The 19,349-nt window shown below is 37.9% G+C and overlaps 1 protein-coding gene across 3 annotated transcripts in view; it reads left to right on the top strand.

Moving 5' to 3' along the window:
• The window catches only part of IQSEC3 (IQ motif and Sec7 domain ArfGEF 3), a 3,183,686-nt gene that overhangs the window by 2,928,688 nt on the left and 235,649 nt on the right, over window positions 1-19,349 (top strand). For 2 of the 3 annotated variants that reach the window (XM_044087612.1, XM_044087613.1), the window contains 2 exons: window positions 12,143-12,304; window positions 17,595-17,898. In XM_044087612.1, coding sequence (XP_043943547.1) covers window positions 12,143-12,304; window positions 17,595-17,746 — 314 coding nt within the window. In that variant the 3' untranslated portion in view covers window positions 17,747-17,898. Of the gene's footprint in view, window positions 1-12,142; window positions 12,305-17,594; window positions 17,899-19,349 lie in introns of those variants that run through there. The other variant, XM_044087614.1, reaches the window with a different exon arrangement.

Below are 19,349 nucleotides of genomic sequence, written 5' to 3'. Positions count from 1 at the left end.
AATGTAGGGTCAAAAGGACTATATTGGCAATTTCTGGTAAAGATTTAAAAGAAAGCATTGCAATGTTGTCTCTGCAATGAATCGTGAATGCAGGAAAGCAAGACAATGGAATATTTTTGACAACTATATAAGAAAAAGAAGGCAGAACTCTAAGATATATCAGGTGATACAGGAATCGATAGAGATGCATGTACTGACCATTTTACTGCTCAGATTCTAACAGTTAAGAATATCGATATGTAGAATAAGTTAAAGTTTGAGTTTTACATTAATATGGTATGGTTGATCACTTAAGATCCTAACAAGATAACCATCCCTACTTATTTAAAGTTATTTAGCTTATGGCAGAGATGGCTTGTGAAGGAACTGGTTTCTATACTGATCTCTGGCTTAAAACCAAGTTAGGATGTGAACAGTAGGTTATTATCAAGCACGCATTTTAGTAGTTATTGATAAAAGCATTTCTAGTACTTTTGAGAGATGTAGTAATATTCTTGTGGGTCTGTATTAGTCAAGATACGCATTATTAGTAGTAGATTGACTTTGTGAAAGAGAATTGTAATTCAGGATTCCAATATACTCTGGACATGGCTCTACTTAATTGGCAGTTATATCAGTGTTGTTTCATTTGTAAAATGGATGGCTATTATCAGTTGATAGGAAAAAATGTTTTGCTTTTTTAAGGAGTTTACAAAACCTTTTATAGCCTTGGTCAAGAGTTAAATGATCAGGTATTAAATGGTCAAATTTCAACTCACAGTAGTGAGCTGAGCTAATTGTAAATGCCAGCACCTATTCTGAAGCTGAAGATATAGCAAACCTGCTGGTTGATAAATCCAGCTCCTAATTCAACTTCCTCTCACCCCCAAATATCTCAAAAGAAATATCATAAACCAGTACTTCCCCAGCTATCACACAGTATCACATCCTAGAAGCTGTCTCAAAAGTAAAAAATACTGCATCTGTGGGTCATGATAATATCCCTATATATAGCCTGAACAGCATGAAGCACAACATATCCATGTCCTTAACAACACTGTCCAACCTTAGTCTCCAAATGGAGTTTGTTTCTAGTGAATTGAGGACAACAACAGTCATACCTCTACACAAGGAAGGGCCATCCACTGACTCTGGTAATTGGCAACCCAAAAGTCTGACCAGCCTCATATTGTAAAGCCAAAGACATATCATAGAATTAATAAATAAAGACATAGGGAACCTCCAAACACTGGACCCATCCCTGTTTGGTTTAATCAAAGGCAGTTCATGCTTACTTAACTTGTGAGCTTTTTCAAAAGAGTCACCAACACAATAGATGAAGGCAAGACAGAATACACTACCTACATAGACCTGACCAAAGCTTTTGACACAATAATCTGCTCAGGCATTGTAGAAATGATTACTAAATGAGGAATAAACCCATATATCACCTGCTTACAGATAGGACACAGGAAGTCAAGACAGGGGAAGCTACTTCCCAAAAAGACTAATCACTAGTGGAGCCCCACAGGGCTTGGTTCTAGACTACTCCTGTTCTGCATCTACATCTCAGTAGCCCAAGCAAATGTCTGGGGTATTTGGTTGACCAATTTTTGTGGGAGCAGTCATTGTATTCACAAAAGACTTAACCATCTTCCAGGAGGGCTTGTCTCAAACAAATAACTAGTGCCAGAGTCATGAACTAAAGATAAATGCCAAAAATTGGATTGTTGTATCCTTTGAGAAATGGACTGCCCCATGAAACTACCACATTAACAATAAACCCCTAAGAGCTAATCTAGTGGTTAGAGATTTAGGAACATATATAGTCAGTGGCTTAGCATTCAACCCAGATGTGACTACCGTTGAGAGGTGGTCTTTCTATATTCCTCATCTTATAAGCAAAGGAAGTCCAGCGATGTCATTGTCCCACTATACTCAACCCTCATCAGGCCTGTTATTGAGTATAATGCCTTTTGATAAGTACCTGTCATATGCAACAACTAGAGTGCCCACAGAGGTTTTACACATAGAAAATAGGGGGACTAAACCACATGACCTACATGGACTGACTCAAAACTCTTATGTTAAATTTGGTCTGTTATCCTGCTGTAGGGTCCTCTTTCAATACTCGCTGCTATGACCCAAAAAGCATTCATTCACAAATGAGAAGTACAAGAATAAAAATCATAATTAGGGTAATTTGAACACCTAATGGGATAACACAGCTAGGCTTAAAATGGCCACTCAAACCATTTAGAGTAGTGTTCGCCAGTGAACCTATGAACTGTGCTGAGCTAAACATCATTCCACTCCCTTTTCACTCTGATCACAATGCAGTGATGTTTTTGTTGTACACCATTCCAAACCTGCTAAAACATCATAGCACCTTTAAGCAGATTTCAAAATGTGATTGTGGTACCCTGAAAAATTATTGTGTACCAATTATTTGCAACCATGTTAGTCTCTTCTTACAATCTGTTGGGGAATCATTCATGGTTCTTTACAGCACTTCACTTAGTTGCATCAATAAATTATCCTGCAAGACATAAATATAGTGCAGTCTTATACAATAAAACTAAAAGATGGTTACAAAATTAAGAAATATTAAGCCAAAAAAAGAGCACGTGAAGCATTTGCAACATTAATCAGTCTAACACAATAAGCCTAAGGTCAGCACTATACAAAAAGAAATCACAGTAGCAGTTAAAACAAGTAAAGCTGCATTTGTACTCAAACATCAGATCGTGATAGATGACAATAACCACGTCTTTACAATTACATCCAAAAAATGAAGAGGAAGGAAAACAAAATAGTATTGCATTAACAGAGTATGTTCATATAGCACACAATTATTTTAGAGATCTGAATCAAAGTTTGGGACACATAGGGGGTTTCTATCCATTGTTCCTCCTTACAGCACAATCCCAGATGAAAGTATGTCTGAAATGGTTTCCTCTGTCCTTAGTATGGTCAGAACATCAGTCCTGTGGGACCAGAACACTAATTTGAACAATCATGAATGGTCTAGCGTACTCCTTATGCACATTTTAATAAAGCATTAAAAATAAGATAGAACTCTGATATTTGAAGCAAGCTAATGTTGTCTTGATATACAAATGAGATCCTTCCATGGACCCTAGTAATTAGAGACCAATTAAACTCGCAAGCATATTCTGCAAGGTAATGGGAAGACTCGTCATGGAAACTATTCAGGCAGATGCACAGATCCGTGACCTGACTTGGTATGGTTTTGGCAAGGATCCTTGTTATGTGTTTAATTTCATAAATAGCTTTAAGAAGGGGACTGTCACCTAGGATGTAGATCTGCCTATCCATCAGATTACCTCAACTCATCCACTCCACTGAAGCTCAGGACGTTTGTACTGTAACTTCCAGTGGGAGGAGCCTAAGTCTTTTGACAGAATCAAATTATGGCCTCACATTTCAAACAAATGTTCATATCTCTGGAACCATAGGGGTTATAAAAGAAGTGTAAATGGCAAACCATTCAGCGCAAACTCTTTTTATGATGGTAGTATTCTTTAGGTTCTAGGTGGTAAATGGAATTTTATAAGGCACAGTAAACACATTAAGTATTACGTTTGTAATATTTTGTAAACAATTCACATCATCTCAGCAACCACTCAACTTACACACATACTGTCAGCAGCATTTTATTCATCTAGCTGAGAGCTTTCATATGAGGCTAAGTAGCTCAGTGTTACTGGTTGTTCAGTTATTTAGAAAAATGTGAAAATTGTATGTATGTAAATTAATATCATAAAAACAACAGTTAATATCTCTTTACCCACAACGGACAGACGTTAAATATTAATGTAGTTGACTTTGCCGTTGTGTAAGCTTTAGGAAGAAATCTTATAAAACATTTTGTCCAGGTCCCCTTCACTAAGCACATCAGCGTACCTACTCATCCTGACCCAGTAAGCAGCATCCTCACCTGTGCTCGCTTACTTTACTTATGAAGCAGCATCCAAGACTCACTTCATATCCTATTTATTGAATTACCCATCCAACCCAATAATTCAGAACAACGTAACCTTACTAATCCTGACCCATTAAGCAGCGTCCATACCTCTGCTCGCTTACTTTACTTATGAAGCAGCATCCCATCTCACTTCATACACCATTCATTGAATTACCTTCCACCAAATAAGCAGCGTCCTTACCGCCGCTTGCTTATCTGTTTAGCAAGCATCCACCAGCTGCTCACTTTCCTTTCCCCAAATCCTTGAAATGAACATCCAAACACCAGAGAGGGAACAGAAGAGGGCAAGCCTGTCCCTCTTCTCCGCCTATCCCGACTAATAGAAGAACTCCAATACCCACCAATCCACCAATAAAAAAGGGGAAGGGGGTGGGCAGCAAGTTCATGCCAAAATGTGTTTCCTTACCCAAATAAACTTGCCTAAACCCCTTAAGCCCCTCCCCACCCTTAACTCATTTCTTCTCAATCATCCCTCCTTCCATTTAACCCTTTCATCTCCCCCAAGCCACTTAACTCCCACTAATATATTAATCTAACCCCTTCTGAAGCTGTCCCTGGACAAATTGGTTTGTTGCTAAACCTCATTTGCCCCAGTCTCCTTCAATAAACACATTACACTGAATGACATTTTATGACCTTTATTAAACTTCCATAACATAGCTTTGATCACCAAATTTATTAATTACAACTGGACATAGTATAGTTGCTTTTAATCACAGCATAAACATCCTTGTAATGTTAATCAGGGCAGCATACCTACTCATCCTGCTGCAGTAAGCCGCGTCCATACCTCTGCTCGCTTACTTTACTTATGAAGCAGCGTCCCATCTCACTTCATACACCATTCATTGAATTACCTTCCATCAAATAAACAGTGTCCTTACCTCTGCTTGCTTATCTATTTAGCAAGCATCCTCCAGCTGCTCACTTTCCTTTCCCCAAATCCCTGAAATGAGCATCCAAACACCAGAGGGGGAACAGAAGAGGGCAATCCAGTCTCTCTTCTCCGCCACCAGCCTGACCCGGCTGTTCCCCCTCCCTCTTAAGAAATTTTAGACCTAACCACACATAAAAGGAGAGCTAAGCCAAACATCATTCATTGTAGAACATCCACCTGAAACCATACTGGATCCCCATCAACCCACACCCTGTCATATGACTACCCAAAAAACACCGGTTGACTAAGTAATCCAATGATCCTGCTCCATTACTAAACTAAACATAATTTTGTATAACGTGTGTACCTTAAGTAACTCTCATTTACTCGGATGACCAGTAATATTATCATAAGGAGTCCCAGAATGTTACATATCCAAATCAACACCAAAACATTAACCCAAAGCTGCATGAAAATAGGGTTCCTATTAGATTGTCGAACTTCTGCAAGTTCGAACCTCATATGGTCGAGACCATAAGTTCAAATTTGCAGAAGTTCAAGATTTTCAATGGAAATCTCCATAAGGGGAGGCTTACAATAGTTTATTTTGTTTTGTTTTCTTTTTTTTGTTTGTTTTTTATCCATAGTCGAAGTTTTTTAACTTCAAACAGGATGGTATGAACATTCCATGTTCGAAGTTATTAAACTTTGACAATGTGATATAGACCCTGAAAATATACAAGCTCAATCCAGTGTATGTAATAGCACAATTGAAATTTCCTTTCCAATATCCAGTTATGCAATGTAAACAGAAAAACATAACCAACCTAGCATTTGCTGACCAATAAACCACCTTCTGAATGACTAACATCCCCCCATCACATAAAGTGCCCCATGAAATAATTCCATGGACTTCCGTGTCCCAACCCCAACCCCTGAAACAAGACTTCTCTAAATAGCCCAAGCCTGTCAAACTTTATATCAACCTACCCCAACCCTTGACCAATAAACCACCGATCAAGATTCATAAGTCCAGTTAGCCTAGTTACCCGTGCAACTACGGTACCCTCAGCTAAATCCTCCCCACCTAGGAAAGAAAGAAAAGTGTAAATTCACTGCACACATGTAACGAATGCTTCTGAATGACCACATTAAACCCTATCAGATACCCATCCTATTGATCAACTGTCCAGCCACTACCCTTGCCTGTAACCGCAACTGTGAATAGAATTAATTCCACTCATACATAAACCAAACATTTCCTTACTGGCAACATTAAGCGCTACCGAAGGCCTATCTCAAATCTCCTATCCTCAGTAACCTGGCCCCACCGCATCTCTCAGCAAGTCTTATCGCAGCCAAAGATGGAACCTACTGCTACAACTGGTCTATGATAGAAAATAAACTACATAAAGCAAAGAACTAAAATAAAATTCTTTGCGAAATTGTGCAGCAGTACCATTAAGGTAACGAGTGACACCTACAAATATTTCCTTCCCCAAATACAAGTGTCCAGAGAGATTTTATCCATTTCAAATAATGCCTTAAAAGTCAGTTGGAGGACTCTGAAGTCTTGCACAACTCAACATTGCAAAAATCAAACTTGTACCGGGCACCACAAGACATCTTGTATAACGACGATAAACTGTCTCCAGTGCAAGCTCCCCCATTCCTGTGCACTCTCCCTTTCCCCCTTTTTGTGAGGCATATTCCTGGGCATTCTGTGAACATCTGCTGATGACACCAAGATCTTGACATTCTGTGTATACTTCTCCCTCCTATGAAATCTGTATATGAGAGGTATGAGGCTACTGGAAAATGTCTGCATAACAAGGGTATGTTGTTAGCACATTCCACCCAACCCTCCAAAATCTTCAGCGTAAATGCTGTCAACCCATACCTCTTGACCACTTAAACCAAGAAGTCTGGACAAAGCCATAATTAATGGAAGGACAAAGGCCCAAAAATAGGGACACTTAAAATGTTGATCTTACAAACTTAAATTGATTACAACAAATTTTGCGTTACCAGGGTATTAAGGGTATTAAGCCTGAATCCCAAATCTGTCATTTTCTGACTTCATATGATTTGCTAGCCAACCATAGTTTATGAAAAACAAACCATTGATATTAACAAGTGACCGGGCCATACATTGAAATAGCCTCCTGCACTTCCGAAACCTCCTCCTTCAGGTCACCAGTCACAGCCCACTCGAGTTCCGTATCTGCAAAAGAAAACAAATTAATCACTTTGCCTTTACCAGAATGAAGCCAATGATAAGCCTCAAACCCTATCCCTAGTGTCTATGCAGCAAACACCTTATTACTATGACCTCTCCCTAAATGTCTACAGTACATTACCTGTCAAGATATGTGAACCGCAAATGGAAAACCCCCAAAGTTTAAAGCAGGGTCTAATTAATGAGCTTCAATCTGCCTCTTCTACTACCTCAGGGCAGCAATGTCCACTTACTATATGCCAGACATCCCTCTCACTTTCACCAGGAAAAATGTCTAACAAAGCTATAAGTAAAAGTGGGACAACCACCCAATATAGGGAACATTTCTAAAATTTCTTGCACTTTATAAACGGTTACACACTCCTGTCTCCTGCCATTCTTTAACTATTGGGCTTCCCAACGGGAAAGTAAATAGAACAACAAGTTTCCATTGGCATGAATTCCTTGAAGGGTATAAAGTCTACAACTCAAATGTCTGTCATTTCCTGATGTCAACCTTCAATGATTTGCTAAAAAAAAAAAAAAAAAAATGAAATTTATGAAAGATGGAAGAAAATTATTAAGCAAACTCCCCCTTCAAGAGGAAATTGGTAGCCAAACTAGCCTGCTGTGCACCCAAAATGACCCCACTGCCAACCAGACTGCCTGCTTTCCACCACCAAGGGCCCCCCCATGACCACACAACAAAGCCCCATCCTACAGCTCCCCCCTTTTCCTGTACTGCCCAATACATGACCTCAAACCTGCCACACAGTAGTTATGCACCCCCCTCCCCCCCCTTTTTTTTTATTAATACTTGCAGATGATTAACTGCAGCAAGGCATCTGATGTAGCACACTGGTGAAAGGGAGAACAAAACCCCAACACGAAGCCTTAGCTATTGCCCTTATAACTTCGAAAGTTGATGAAGTTACCAGTTTGCATTAAAATGAATCTACAAATCCCCCCCCCCACCACTCCACTCCTCCAAAGTCTGACCACAGTTTTCCATAATCACGATTTCATAAGCATGAACCAACCAACGAATAAACCAGGGCACTCCGAAACTCTGCCCAGATGAGAAAAATGAGCCTCCACCAGCAAACATACTTCACCTATATCATTGGTGGAAATTATTAACAAACAGGGAGTTACCACCCCCCCCCCCCCCAGCAGAAGGCCCACCTCTCACCCCCTTAGAGCAGGAACTGAGTACAAACCTGTCACAATGGGGGAAATGAAGGCTCAAACAAAGACACCTTACCATATTGCTCTGAAGACACACTGAGACACATACAAGCTGGAGCCTCACTGTACAAAACTGTAATAAAAGTATAGGAGGTGAACTTTTGTCCAGTCCCAACAAATCGAACATAGCGTAGCTCAAACTGGCAAACTCCGACCCTGGAAAATGCATTTATAACAATCCAAACAGAGACACCAACGGGGAACCCCAGGATAGCACTTTATTATCTCAACCTAAAATCAGATTCATACACAAGCTTTCCCACTTTAAACTGCATCCATCGGTAGAAAAACAGGATACCTGACGGCAACTTATTTTCTTAGTGGCCTCAGTTTAAAACCCAGGTTAAAATGTTCCTTTTTTTTTTTTTTTTTTGAACTAGACCCACAGAGAATCCCTTAAATATGTAGTCATCTTTAACTACAAGCACTCCTTCGCAGCACCAAAACCATTCACTATAGAGCCTGCACAATGCATGTGCAGCAGCAGCCGCGACTCGTCTTCACTAAAGCCCGCGAAAAGCCACTCACTGCTTCAGCTGAGCGAAAATCACTGCACTGGACTGTTAGAATCCAACACAGCAGCCATTCACCTCCCTGCACCCCTCACTCGACCAGGTGTCTTCAACCCTGCAATCCTCTGCAAGTACACAACAAGGCAAAACAACAACCTTCCCTCCCACAACACAATGCCCCAGGCAAGCAAATTCAAACAAAGTCCCAAAGAGGGAAAACCTCCAACTATTGCCTCCACAAACCCAAGGCAAAGTGTGAGCGCATCTAGCCACCATCACCTCCGTTTGCAACCCTCAATGAACCAGAACTCCCAGCTCCACAGAAACAAAACCAAAACATGAGAAATGACACTGCAAATACCTTTTTTTTTAAACCGAGGCATGCCCGACAGCACACAGCCCAGCAACAACTAATTTGTCCGAAAACCACCATTTTGTGACAATAGACCAGGCATGAGGCAACATCTGTATATTCTGTGAAATCTGTATGGTTACAACCTCAACCCCATAGCTGTAGACAGCAGTCAACCATTTCTTTTTTTTTTTTTTTGCACCCTGTTCACACAAGCATGTTTTGTATGTACTATTCCTGCAAGTACACTTAACCAGAATCATGGGATGATGCAGGCATTAATTTGTACTGCTACCGAACAGCTTTCATAAACTGCATCCTATTCTAGCCCCACGAGCACTACCCTGCATATGTAAGCATGAAGCTCAAATATGGTCGCCCTTAATACACTTAATGTCAGTGATTACAGCCTAAACTATGAGGTGAAATGAACCGACAATCTGCACAATCGAAAGATATACCTGGTCCCCTCTACCTGGGATCAATATTTTTCTCTCAAGTCATAGTGCAAGCTACCTGAAATCTAAAGTTGGAATAGTGTCCTGCACTCTGAGGGAGAGAGCAAAAATATCTACCGATCCCCTTAATTACATTTTTTTTTTTGTTTTTTTTGTGTGTGTGTGTGTGTGTGTGTGTGTGTGTGTGTGTGTGTGTGTGTGTGTGTGTGTGTGTGTGTGTGGAGAAAGTGCACGGCACTGAGTAATAGCTCTAAACTGCTCATGTGCAAGGCTAGCCATCAACTAACTCACTCAGAGCCCGCAAAACCTGTTACTGGCCACCACTGAGTAACATCACGCAGAAAGCGTCACCATAGACAGCCCCAAATGGACCACCAACTCTGACAACTCACACCGGACAAGCAAAAAGGGGAACACACACTGGTAATTTTCATCCCAGGAGGTCACATAGCACTGAGTAAGCATTCTGGCACTCCAAAGGCATGCAGTAAGATATCTTCCAAAAGGAAATCCTGGTTGAACCTTGCATACCCTCCCTTCTACGATACGGCACTATCCCTGACTGCAGTCAACAGTAACCACTGCCAATAAATAAACTAGCGCTGAATATTTCCATTTATCCATCTACTGGGAATCAACTCCCGAGGCGATCAGTGGGGAAACAAAATGCCTCCAAGCACCTCACTACGTAAAGCACACATATAACCAAGTACTGTATATTAACAGTGTACCCACACTTAGTTAATTTACACCCAAATACTCTGACCCCCATTATACTAACTAGTAACCCAGCAATCATGCTGTCCCCATCCTCTTCATCTGCCTTAGACTACTTTGACTACTTACCAGCATTATCCCTTTTATCACCTCGAGGGTAACCTTACTGGTTGTCAAGGACGTAATACTTGCCATAGCAAGTTCACGCCAAAATGTGGTTCCTTACCCAACTACACTTGCCTAAACTCTTTAAGCCCCTCCCCACCCTTACCTCATTTCCTCTCAATCATCCTTCCCTCCATTTAACCCTTTCATCTCCCCCAACCCACTTAACTCCAACTAATATATTAATCTAACCTCTTCTGAAGCTGTCCCTGGACAAATTGGTTTGTTGCCAAACCTCATATACATAGCATGGCTATGGAATTATTGATGCAAATATGAACAAGCAATATTTGACGCCTAGAGACATCAGTAGAAGTTAACTGCAAATGCACCTAGAGGCATCACTCGGTTGTAATAAATTAAGGTTTCTATTTGTATTTCCATTATGTGATAATAAGTATTTCTGTGGGGTTCTCTGTTATACGTACAATTCCTTGTTGTATACATCTTCGACGTATCTTACATTTTGGAAGAGTCGGACTTAAATCCACGTTGTTTGTACCAGTATTATTTTGCAGTATGCGAAATATTTCAATCATCGAATTACTTATTGTGGATAATTATAGGATCATAGGATCACAGGTTACTAGGCTAATGGCCCTGGAGCCTTTTTAAGCCTAACCATTCAGGCTGCTTTTCCCAGTTATCAATGCCTAAGGCCTACAACAGCCTTGGTGTATTCTTGTGCCCTAGGACATCTACCAACTGCCTATTTCCATAAGGGACACAGGCCTCAAGCCAGGGGTGAATTTGGGATTTCCCAGCCATTGGTCCAAATTGCATTTAAATACACTTAAGAAAGAGGTCTTCTTCACATGGGTGGGGAGTGTGTTCCATAGAAGGGGTAATTATCCATGACCAATGATGTACTTCAGATGCCAGATCACTGTTCTTAAGAGATAGCTTTTAACATGAAGACTTAACATTTTAAGGATATTACTGATGTAAACACCTGTGAAAAGTGTTAACCTATGATTATTTTTTTAAGTATAATAGAAAATGAACATACTTTTTTTAAAGTCTGACAATGTATTTCTTTGTTCTTTATGGTACTTGTGTGAAACTTAACATTTTGTACATGTCCAACAATCATAAATACATAATTATAAATGAATCAATCAACTGTGTAACCAAAATTAAGAGATATATAAAACAAATTACTAAATGAATGTAAATTATCACATGATTATGGTAAAAACCATTATAATGATGCTGAAATTTAGAAACTAATCTGCTATGAACTCTACCAATGGCTGAGGCAGTCACTACAGAACATGAGCTGAGTTAGGACATGCTACAAAACTGCATTACACTCTCTAAATTAATGTTATATTCATTATTTAAATAACTTTAGCATTTCATTAAACTATTAATTGCAAAATAACTTAAAAAGAATGTGTTCAAGATTTTGTGACTTGTGGTCTTATCATGGTTGCCTAGTTTACTTATATAAATTATATTAGATAAATAATATATATATATATATATATATATATATATATATATATATATATATATATATATATATATATATATATACAGTCTTGCCTATTCTTTTATCTGTGAATACACTGATGGCACAGATGCTTTTTTCTCTTCTTCCTTAGACTATGCCCATGGAATTTCTTTGCTGTCACCCATATCAGGCTCAGAGAAAAAGCAAGTACTTCATTTTTGTGCCCAAAGTGCAGAAGAATTGCAGAAATTTGTGGAAGACCTAAAGGAGTCAGTTGCAGAGGTGTCAGAACTGGAGCAGGTCCGCATTGATTGTAAGTAGTTGTATTACTTACCAGTGAAGTGCTGTGTGTACAGTGCAGATCTATATCCCTGAATGCAGCTTCTAAGAATGCAATGAACAGTTATGCATACGCATTGTTTCTAATAATTGCAAGTAAGCATTTTGGTCTGTACTTTCACAGATTATATTTAACACTCAATGTTAAAATCCTCTTAATACCAAAGTAGCTCATCCTTAATGAAAATAGCCATTAACATTAGATAAAGTAGCTGATAGTTTTAACTGTATAGTCATAAAAGAAAATTAGTTCCTAAGTTAGATTTTTTTATAAATTAGTAAATTTATTTGTGCATCATCTGAGAACATCACAGATACAGATGGAGAATTCATCTTAAGTTGTCAGAGATCCTAAAGAATTGTGCATGACAGAGTCTGGAGCAATGATGAGATTGTTAAAGGAAACTGAAACAGCTTTTTTCTCTAATGCTAAAGTAATGCTGGTTATAGTTGGATTAATAAATGTGCGAAGCTTCATTTTATTATGTTCAGGGTCCTCACCCTAGGATATTCTTGTATAGAATACACACAGAATTCACATGTTAGCCTCATATGTAGAATACGAATCACGGTTATTAATTTCTTTATGCCAAGTTTCCTGTATTATTTGGACCAGATCACACTATCACACTATCATAAGCCATATAATACTGTCCTGCTTTGCATACAGATGATAGATTCTTATGCATTTGGGGGCATTACCGGATATAGATCACTCAGTGAATACAGCTGAATCTAATGGGAATGGGGTAACCTCAATGTTCTAGCTAGGATCAGTCTGTAGTAGAGAAGTACAGTTGTTAAAAACATTCACTCTGGCAATACATTTATGTGTGTGTGCACACGCGTGTGTGTGTGTGTGTGTGTGTGTGTGTGTGTGTGTGTGTGTGTGTGTGCATGCGCGTGCATGTATTTGTGTGCGTATTCACTGAATTGTAAGCTATAGACCTGATGTGGGTTTCTATTCAGCTTTAACTTGTTTATAGGTTCATAGGTAGGTACTAGGCTATTGGCCCTAGGTGCTATATAAGCCTAGCCAAAAAGGTACCCTGGCTTTTGCCACCCAAGAAAATAATTTTCCTGTGCCCCTGTCAAGCAGAGCCACAGAGGTGATCCCCGGGGTGAATTTCCTATTTCCCATCTAATCATCAAGATTTTTTGTGAAGAGTGCTAATGAGGAGCTTTGTTTGATATAGATAGGTAGGTAGTTTGTTCCAGAGTATGGGAAGTCTCTGGGACAGGAATCTATCCCTCCAGCATGTTCTGTTTATTGTGGTGACAAGGTTTAGGTCCCTAGAGAATATAGCTTGGAGGGATTGGGATTTCTTTAAGTGAAGCATGTCCAACAGCTCTGGGTTTGACATAGCTTTGTATGTTAGGCAGAGATCACCTCTGAGTAGGCGATATCCGACGGAGTAAAGCTGAAGTTTTTTGAGACGGTCTGCATAGGGCATCTGTTTGAGGCCAGTAATCCTCTTTGTGAGGTATTTCTGTGACCTTTCCAGTTGTTGTAGATGTCTTGTGAGGTACATAACAAAAGGGGCGTTGTACTCTATAATGAGTCTAATGAGTGACAAGTAGAGGGGAACAATGACCTCTTTTTTCCTGAATGAGAAACCTTTTGTGATGAGGTTGATAGAAAGAATTTCTGTAACTTACAGTGCTGAGTCAGAATACTGATAGTCATGTAGAAAGTGGTCTTTTAGTGTTTTTAAATGTGGGTATGTATCTTTACATTTGTATGGGAAGTATCTAAAGTAATATGGGGGATGTATTGTGCTTTCCCAGCAGCAGTGGCAGTTTGTAGAGCACTGTGAGGCAAGTAAAAGGTATATGCCCTTTTCCCCACTGTAGTGTGATCCTAGTTAGTATATATATATATATATATATATATATATATAGTTGGGGGGTGTGAGGGGCACAGCCCCACTTAGTTTGGTTTTATATTGTCTGGTTTATGTTAAGAGGATAAGTAAGTAGTTATTTAAGTTGTGGAAAGAGGTAGTCATTAGTGTTGTGAGTGTGTTTGCCTATGGTTTTCCATTTAGTCTTTTGAAATTTAGTATTGTAAACTGTCGATGAAATGAGATTCAGTGAAATGAGTTGTCAGTATTGTGAAATTTAGGTGATTTGGTCTCAGTGAAATGAGAGTCAGTGAAATGGGATTTCAGTGATTTGAAGTAGACCCATAAATACAGTGTGTATATATATATATATATATATATATATATATATATATATATATATATATATATATATATATAAATATAGATATATGTATGAGGGTGTGGATGTGGGTGGAGTGTTATGACAATTGATAATTAAATGACCATTTCAATTAAATATAATTAACTCAGTCAAAATGTCTGAAAACTTATTCCACAGAAAGGCTATTTAATCAAATTCAAATTAATTAAAACTCAATACAATCATCATAAAGCAGTGCCAACACCTGTCCCTCCTTAAATGTATTAATATTCCACAGGTGTGAAGAAAAGTGAAAGTATCACACACAATAAATCATTACTAGTGCACATATAGTAACCACATCAGCAGTGATTATGCATAGGTTACTAGAAGCACCCACTAAAGCATCTTCATACACATTTATATATTTCTGATTCTATATTACAGCCGTATGTGCAGCTATAACACATTGAATAAAATGGAATTTAAGCCAGATTGTCATTCAGTAAAAAGGGCTTTCAAACATTTGAATTCAATAATTTGTCATTCAAAAATAGTGAGTCAAATGGTAGTGAGCCATAGATAGGTAGATAGACAGATAATATGTGCATACATAGATGCATGGTGATACATATGATTGTCTTATCACTGAGCAAACAGTCAAATGAGCAAATGCAAAAAGAGCAAACATATTAGACTGAAAAACATAAAAGGACAAAAAATCTATTATTTGTGGCTGGGGAGAGAACTCTCTTCCCTTTCCAGCCACTTGCAAATTTTATATAATAACTATGAGATCACCAACAGTGAGGTAATGACAAATTCCTTAACCCCCACTGTACCATGATCTCGCACCACAGAGCTGCTGGAATGCTAAAAATAAATCTCTAAGAGTGTTCTCTCTTACAAGCATCGATTATAGACTGCAACAAAATATTTATGCATACACAGACAGAAACGCCCACACGCACACAAACACGCACACACACACACACACACACACACACACACACACACACACACACACACACATATATATAGATAGACAATTTCTTCCTTCCAAACAATATCATTGTTCTTTGTTTCTCTTCCTTGTTTAAATCAGTGGTTACTTGACTTCCATGATTCCGCTGAATAGGTTCAACCACCCTGACTGTGCAGGCAAGTGTTTGCTGTCGTAAATGGCACTGTCATGTGATACCATCTTGTTCAGTCTTTAGATCTAGTCCTTAATCCCTTGATACACTTAGGCTATGATGCCTAGATCACTTACTTTGTAGGCTTCAGTGTATTACGAAAATGCTCTAAACTAGTTTGTCCTTTTCTGTACAAAACAGGTTTTAAAACATTACCTGTTGCTTGGCATACTTGTTTCTAAGTATAGTAATTTTGTAGGAATACAGTGCTCCCACATTTATGAGAGAAGGCCCTCACCTTTCATGTTCAGTAGCCAGAGTAAAAATTAAAATAAATAAGAACAAATCCAGTATTATGAAAAAGCTGTCATATCTCTGTAATTTATGGATCATTTTAGCAGCTGCAGTAGTACAATTCAATGAGGCATGTTTCTTTTGGTTATGGTTCAGTGAACATTATTATGTGACACTTGTTCTCCCTATAAGAAAACAAGCAAGCAAGAAGCACTTTTCCTTATGAGCTTGGATTGTGCACCTGTACACTAATGTGGGATTTGCTCTAGCCATGCATGTAAATTATATGCATTTAACCCTGAAACCTGCTATGTTGTAAAGTGGATGTTTTTGGAATCTTCAGCAGAAAGGGCTGTTTCCTTATTGCAATTATATGAATATTTTCATTTTAATGAAGTTTATAGAAACGTTGTACATAGAATTTTTGTCCTGTTAACAATGACCCATTTCATTAACCACAGAGCTCACCGTGCCAGCTTTAATTTCTATGACTTGTAGGTTATACTATGATGTGTTTACTAAGCTTATTTTTCTGAAGAGTGTTTGTTGTTAACATATAGTATTTTGTCATTTAAATGATACGAAGACGCTAATACAAATATCCTTGGTTATCAGCTGACAAAATGTTAAAAGATAAGCAAAATCATTTAATAAATGTGAAAAGTGCTAAGCAATGGTTTGAGGTAATAATTTATTTATAATTAAATAAATCAGGTAAAACTGTGCTGCTAAAAGAAGTTCTGACATTAACAACACAGATCACACAACTTTGAAAATCACCTGTGTGAACGATAGTCTAGGATAAGCTGTTATCAAATGAAGCAAACTGTAAGATATATGGCTTGCCTGTGAAACATCACATTAAAATGGTTGTCTGGTTCATCTCAACCAAAACCAGACAGAATTAAAATGAATGTGAAGATTTTATACAAGCTGGACAACATTGATATTGTTCAGAAGCCCGGGATATGGTTTCTGATTTTCATGTAGTATTTATAGTTTTCTTTGTGAAGAAAACTCAGTCCAGTAAGTTTGAAATCTGCATAATACTATTTCAAAAGCAGAGCAGTTGTGGCCATTCGTCTCTGCCTCTTCTTCTTCAGAAAATAATTTTAAAAATGAGTTATCAAAGAATTTCATTCTGAACTATGAGATACTGCTGGAGACACAAATGCCATGATTTACGTACAGCTTTATGATTTTTTTTATATCTGATTTAACTTTGTTTCTCCAGGATTCAGTGCTTTTTTTCACATTATTAAATAGCTGACTAAAAATTAAACAAGGATTCCTTATTGCATGGCATAACATCTGAAGATCTTCTATTCTGAACAATACAAAACAGAGTTTTTCTATTTCAGGTCCTGTTCCACAATTTTAAAGGTCAGTGCCATGGGTTCCTTAATGCTGAGAGTTTGAGTGGAATGAGTACTAGACCAGTTAGTAAGGTGCTTATTCAGAATATGTGATACTTAATAACCCCAGGGGTAGTTTTCTAAATGAATCTAGTTGTATGTTCCGCAAGAAGATGGATGCAAATAAGAATAAATAATATAGTTCGTACTGATGTCTCAAAATATAGTACCCAACTAGGAGCTCAAGTAGGGAAAAAAAAACAGAAATAAAGGAAACCATTTTGTTTTGCAGGGGAGCTGGAGAAGCAGCAAGGTGCAAAGACCCCCTCCTCAGGAAAGAATAATGGCACTCCACTGGAGATCAGAGCTAAGCAAGAATCCCCCGATGCTGGTGAGGGGCTTCTCTGTAATGATTCACATTTATTTGTAGTTATGGAAATGTAACACATATACCTGGGAGAGATATGTTAAAATGAGTGTACTCTTCTTTTGTCTTCATACTAATATAGCTAAATTATGCTTTTAAACCTTTTTATTAAAAGTTCTTGTCAAGTTTTTGCCTGAAAGTCATTAAAAACTCAGACATTGCTAATACAGCTTGTGTTTTTTGATTTCATGTGCATTTTTACCACCATCTTGCAGTAATTCACTGTAATGCAGGTGCAGTTATAAGAAGGAACATAAAGCGTCTCCATCTCATCCTAACTAAGCTTGCAGTAATGGTCAAAACTAAAAGTGACTTGCTTTTCACCTACTCCAAGATGCTAAATTAGAGGTTTTAAAGTGTTATTAGTGCCAAACAATGGTACATTTAGAAAGGTTGCTTGTTGTTGTGAATGAGAGATGCTGTACTAAAAAGGACTGAATTCCACAAACTTAAAAAAAAATGACAGTTTATGAGAAAGTAATTTTCAAAAGTATTTGGATGCCTGCTCAACAATGCAGCTGTTAACCAAATCAACATGGCTAACACTGAAATTCAGAAAAGTGTTTTCTCCCTCTTTGTCAAGAGGAATGGCGTTGCTTGGAGTTGTTTAGGGGTTTAGCAGGCATGGTAGAGTTGCCACAGAAATAATCTGATTCATGTTGCTATCTTTGGCTGTCTTGTTTTGGACGATAATGTCATTGAGCTGTTGTTTTTCAGGTAGACATCATATCTACATGTTTAAATTGCAGCTTTAAATCAAGTTTTTCTTTTAAATCAAATGAGTAAACAAAGTCACTTCTACATCTGAGATCATGGCTGCCTCAAAAAAATAGGGAGATTGATAGATATATAGATGTATACATATATATTAATTACATTTCTCTAACATGCAGTAGCCTTGGAACTGATTACATTTAGTAGCAGGAACATATATATATATATATATATATATATATATATATATATATATATATATATATATATATATATATATATGTGTGTGTGTGTTGCATAGCCTGTACTGCTTGAAAGCAGTAACTTAAAGCACTCATCTTCATTAACATGTTATTTATTAAAAATAAAATAATCTTCTTCAACTATTATTTTATTTATTTACTTATTTTTTTCTTGTTTTTATGTATGTATGTATGAATATTTATATATATTTTTACCAGGTAGGTGGACTGATCTATATATTTGATCTAGTTCAGCTACAGCCCAAAGACAAATGTATAAAAACATACAGTACAAGATAAGAACATGTGTGAATGAAAAATGTTAAAGAAGACAGCATTTGCAAACACAATGCATAGCTATAGCATTTGCAAATATTCATTAATGAATTAATAATAAAACATTTCGAAAGATAGAGCTGGTAAAGTGAGCAGAACTGATGTTAAGTAATTTCAGGTGGATTGTTATTGTTGAGATTTAATCAAAGGTGCTGTTTCCGGGCAACTGAGAAAGCAGGCAGGGTGCTAATGATAAGAATGTAATGGGAATGTTGTCACATAGCACTGAGTTTCAGATACTGAATATCATGCTGCTGATGTGCTGTATGGTATGCAAAATGAGTCAAATGCAGTCTCAGAGTTCTGGGCAAAGAGTGCCACAAAGGGA

Source organism: Protopterus annectens, chromosome 11.part0 (assembly GCF_019279795.1).
Source record: "Protopterus annectens isolate FY-2018-M chromosome 11.part0, PAN1.0, whole genome shotgun sequence".
Taxonomy (NCBI): Eukaryota; Metazoa; Chordata; order Ceratodontiformes; family Protopteridae; genus Protopterus; species Protopterus annectens.
This window is presented reverse-complemented; position numbering and strand designations above follow the sequence as displayed.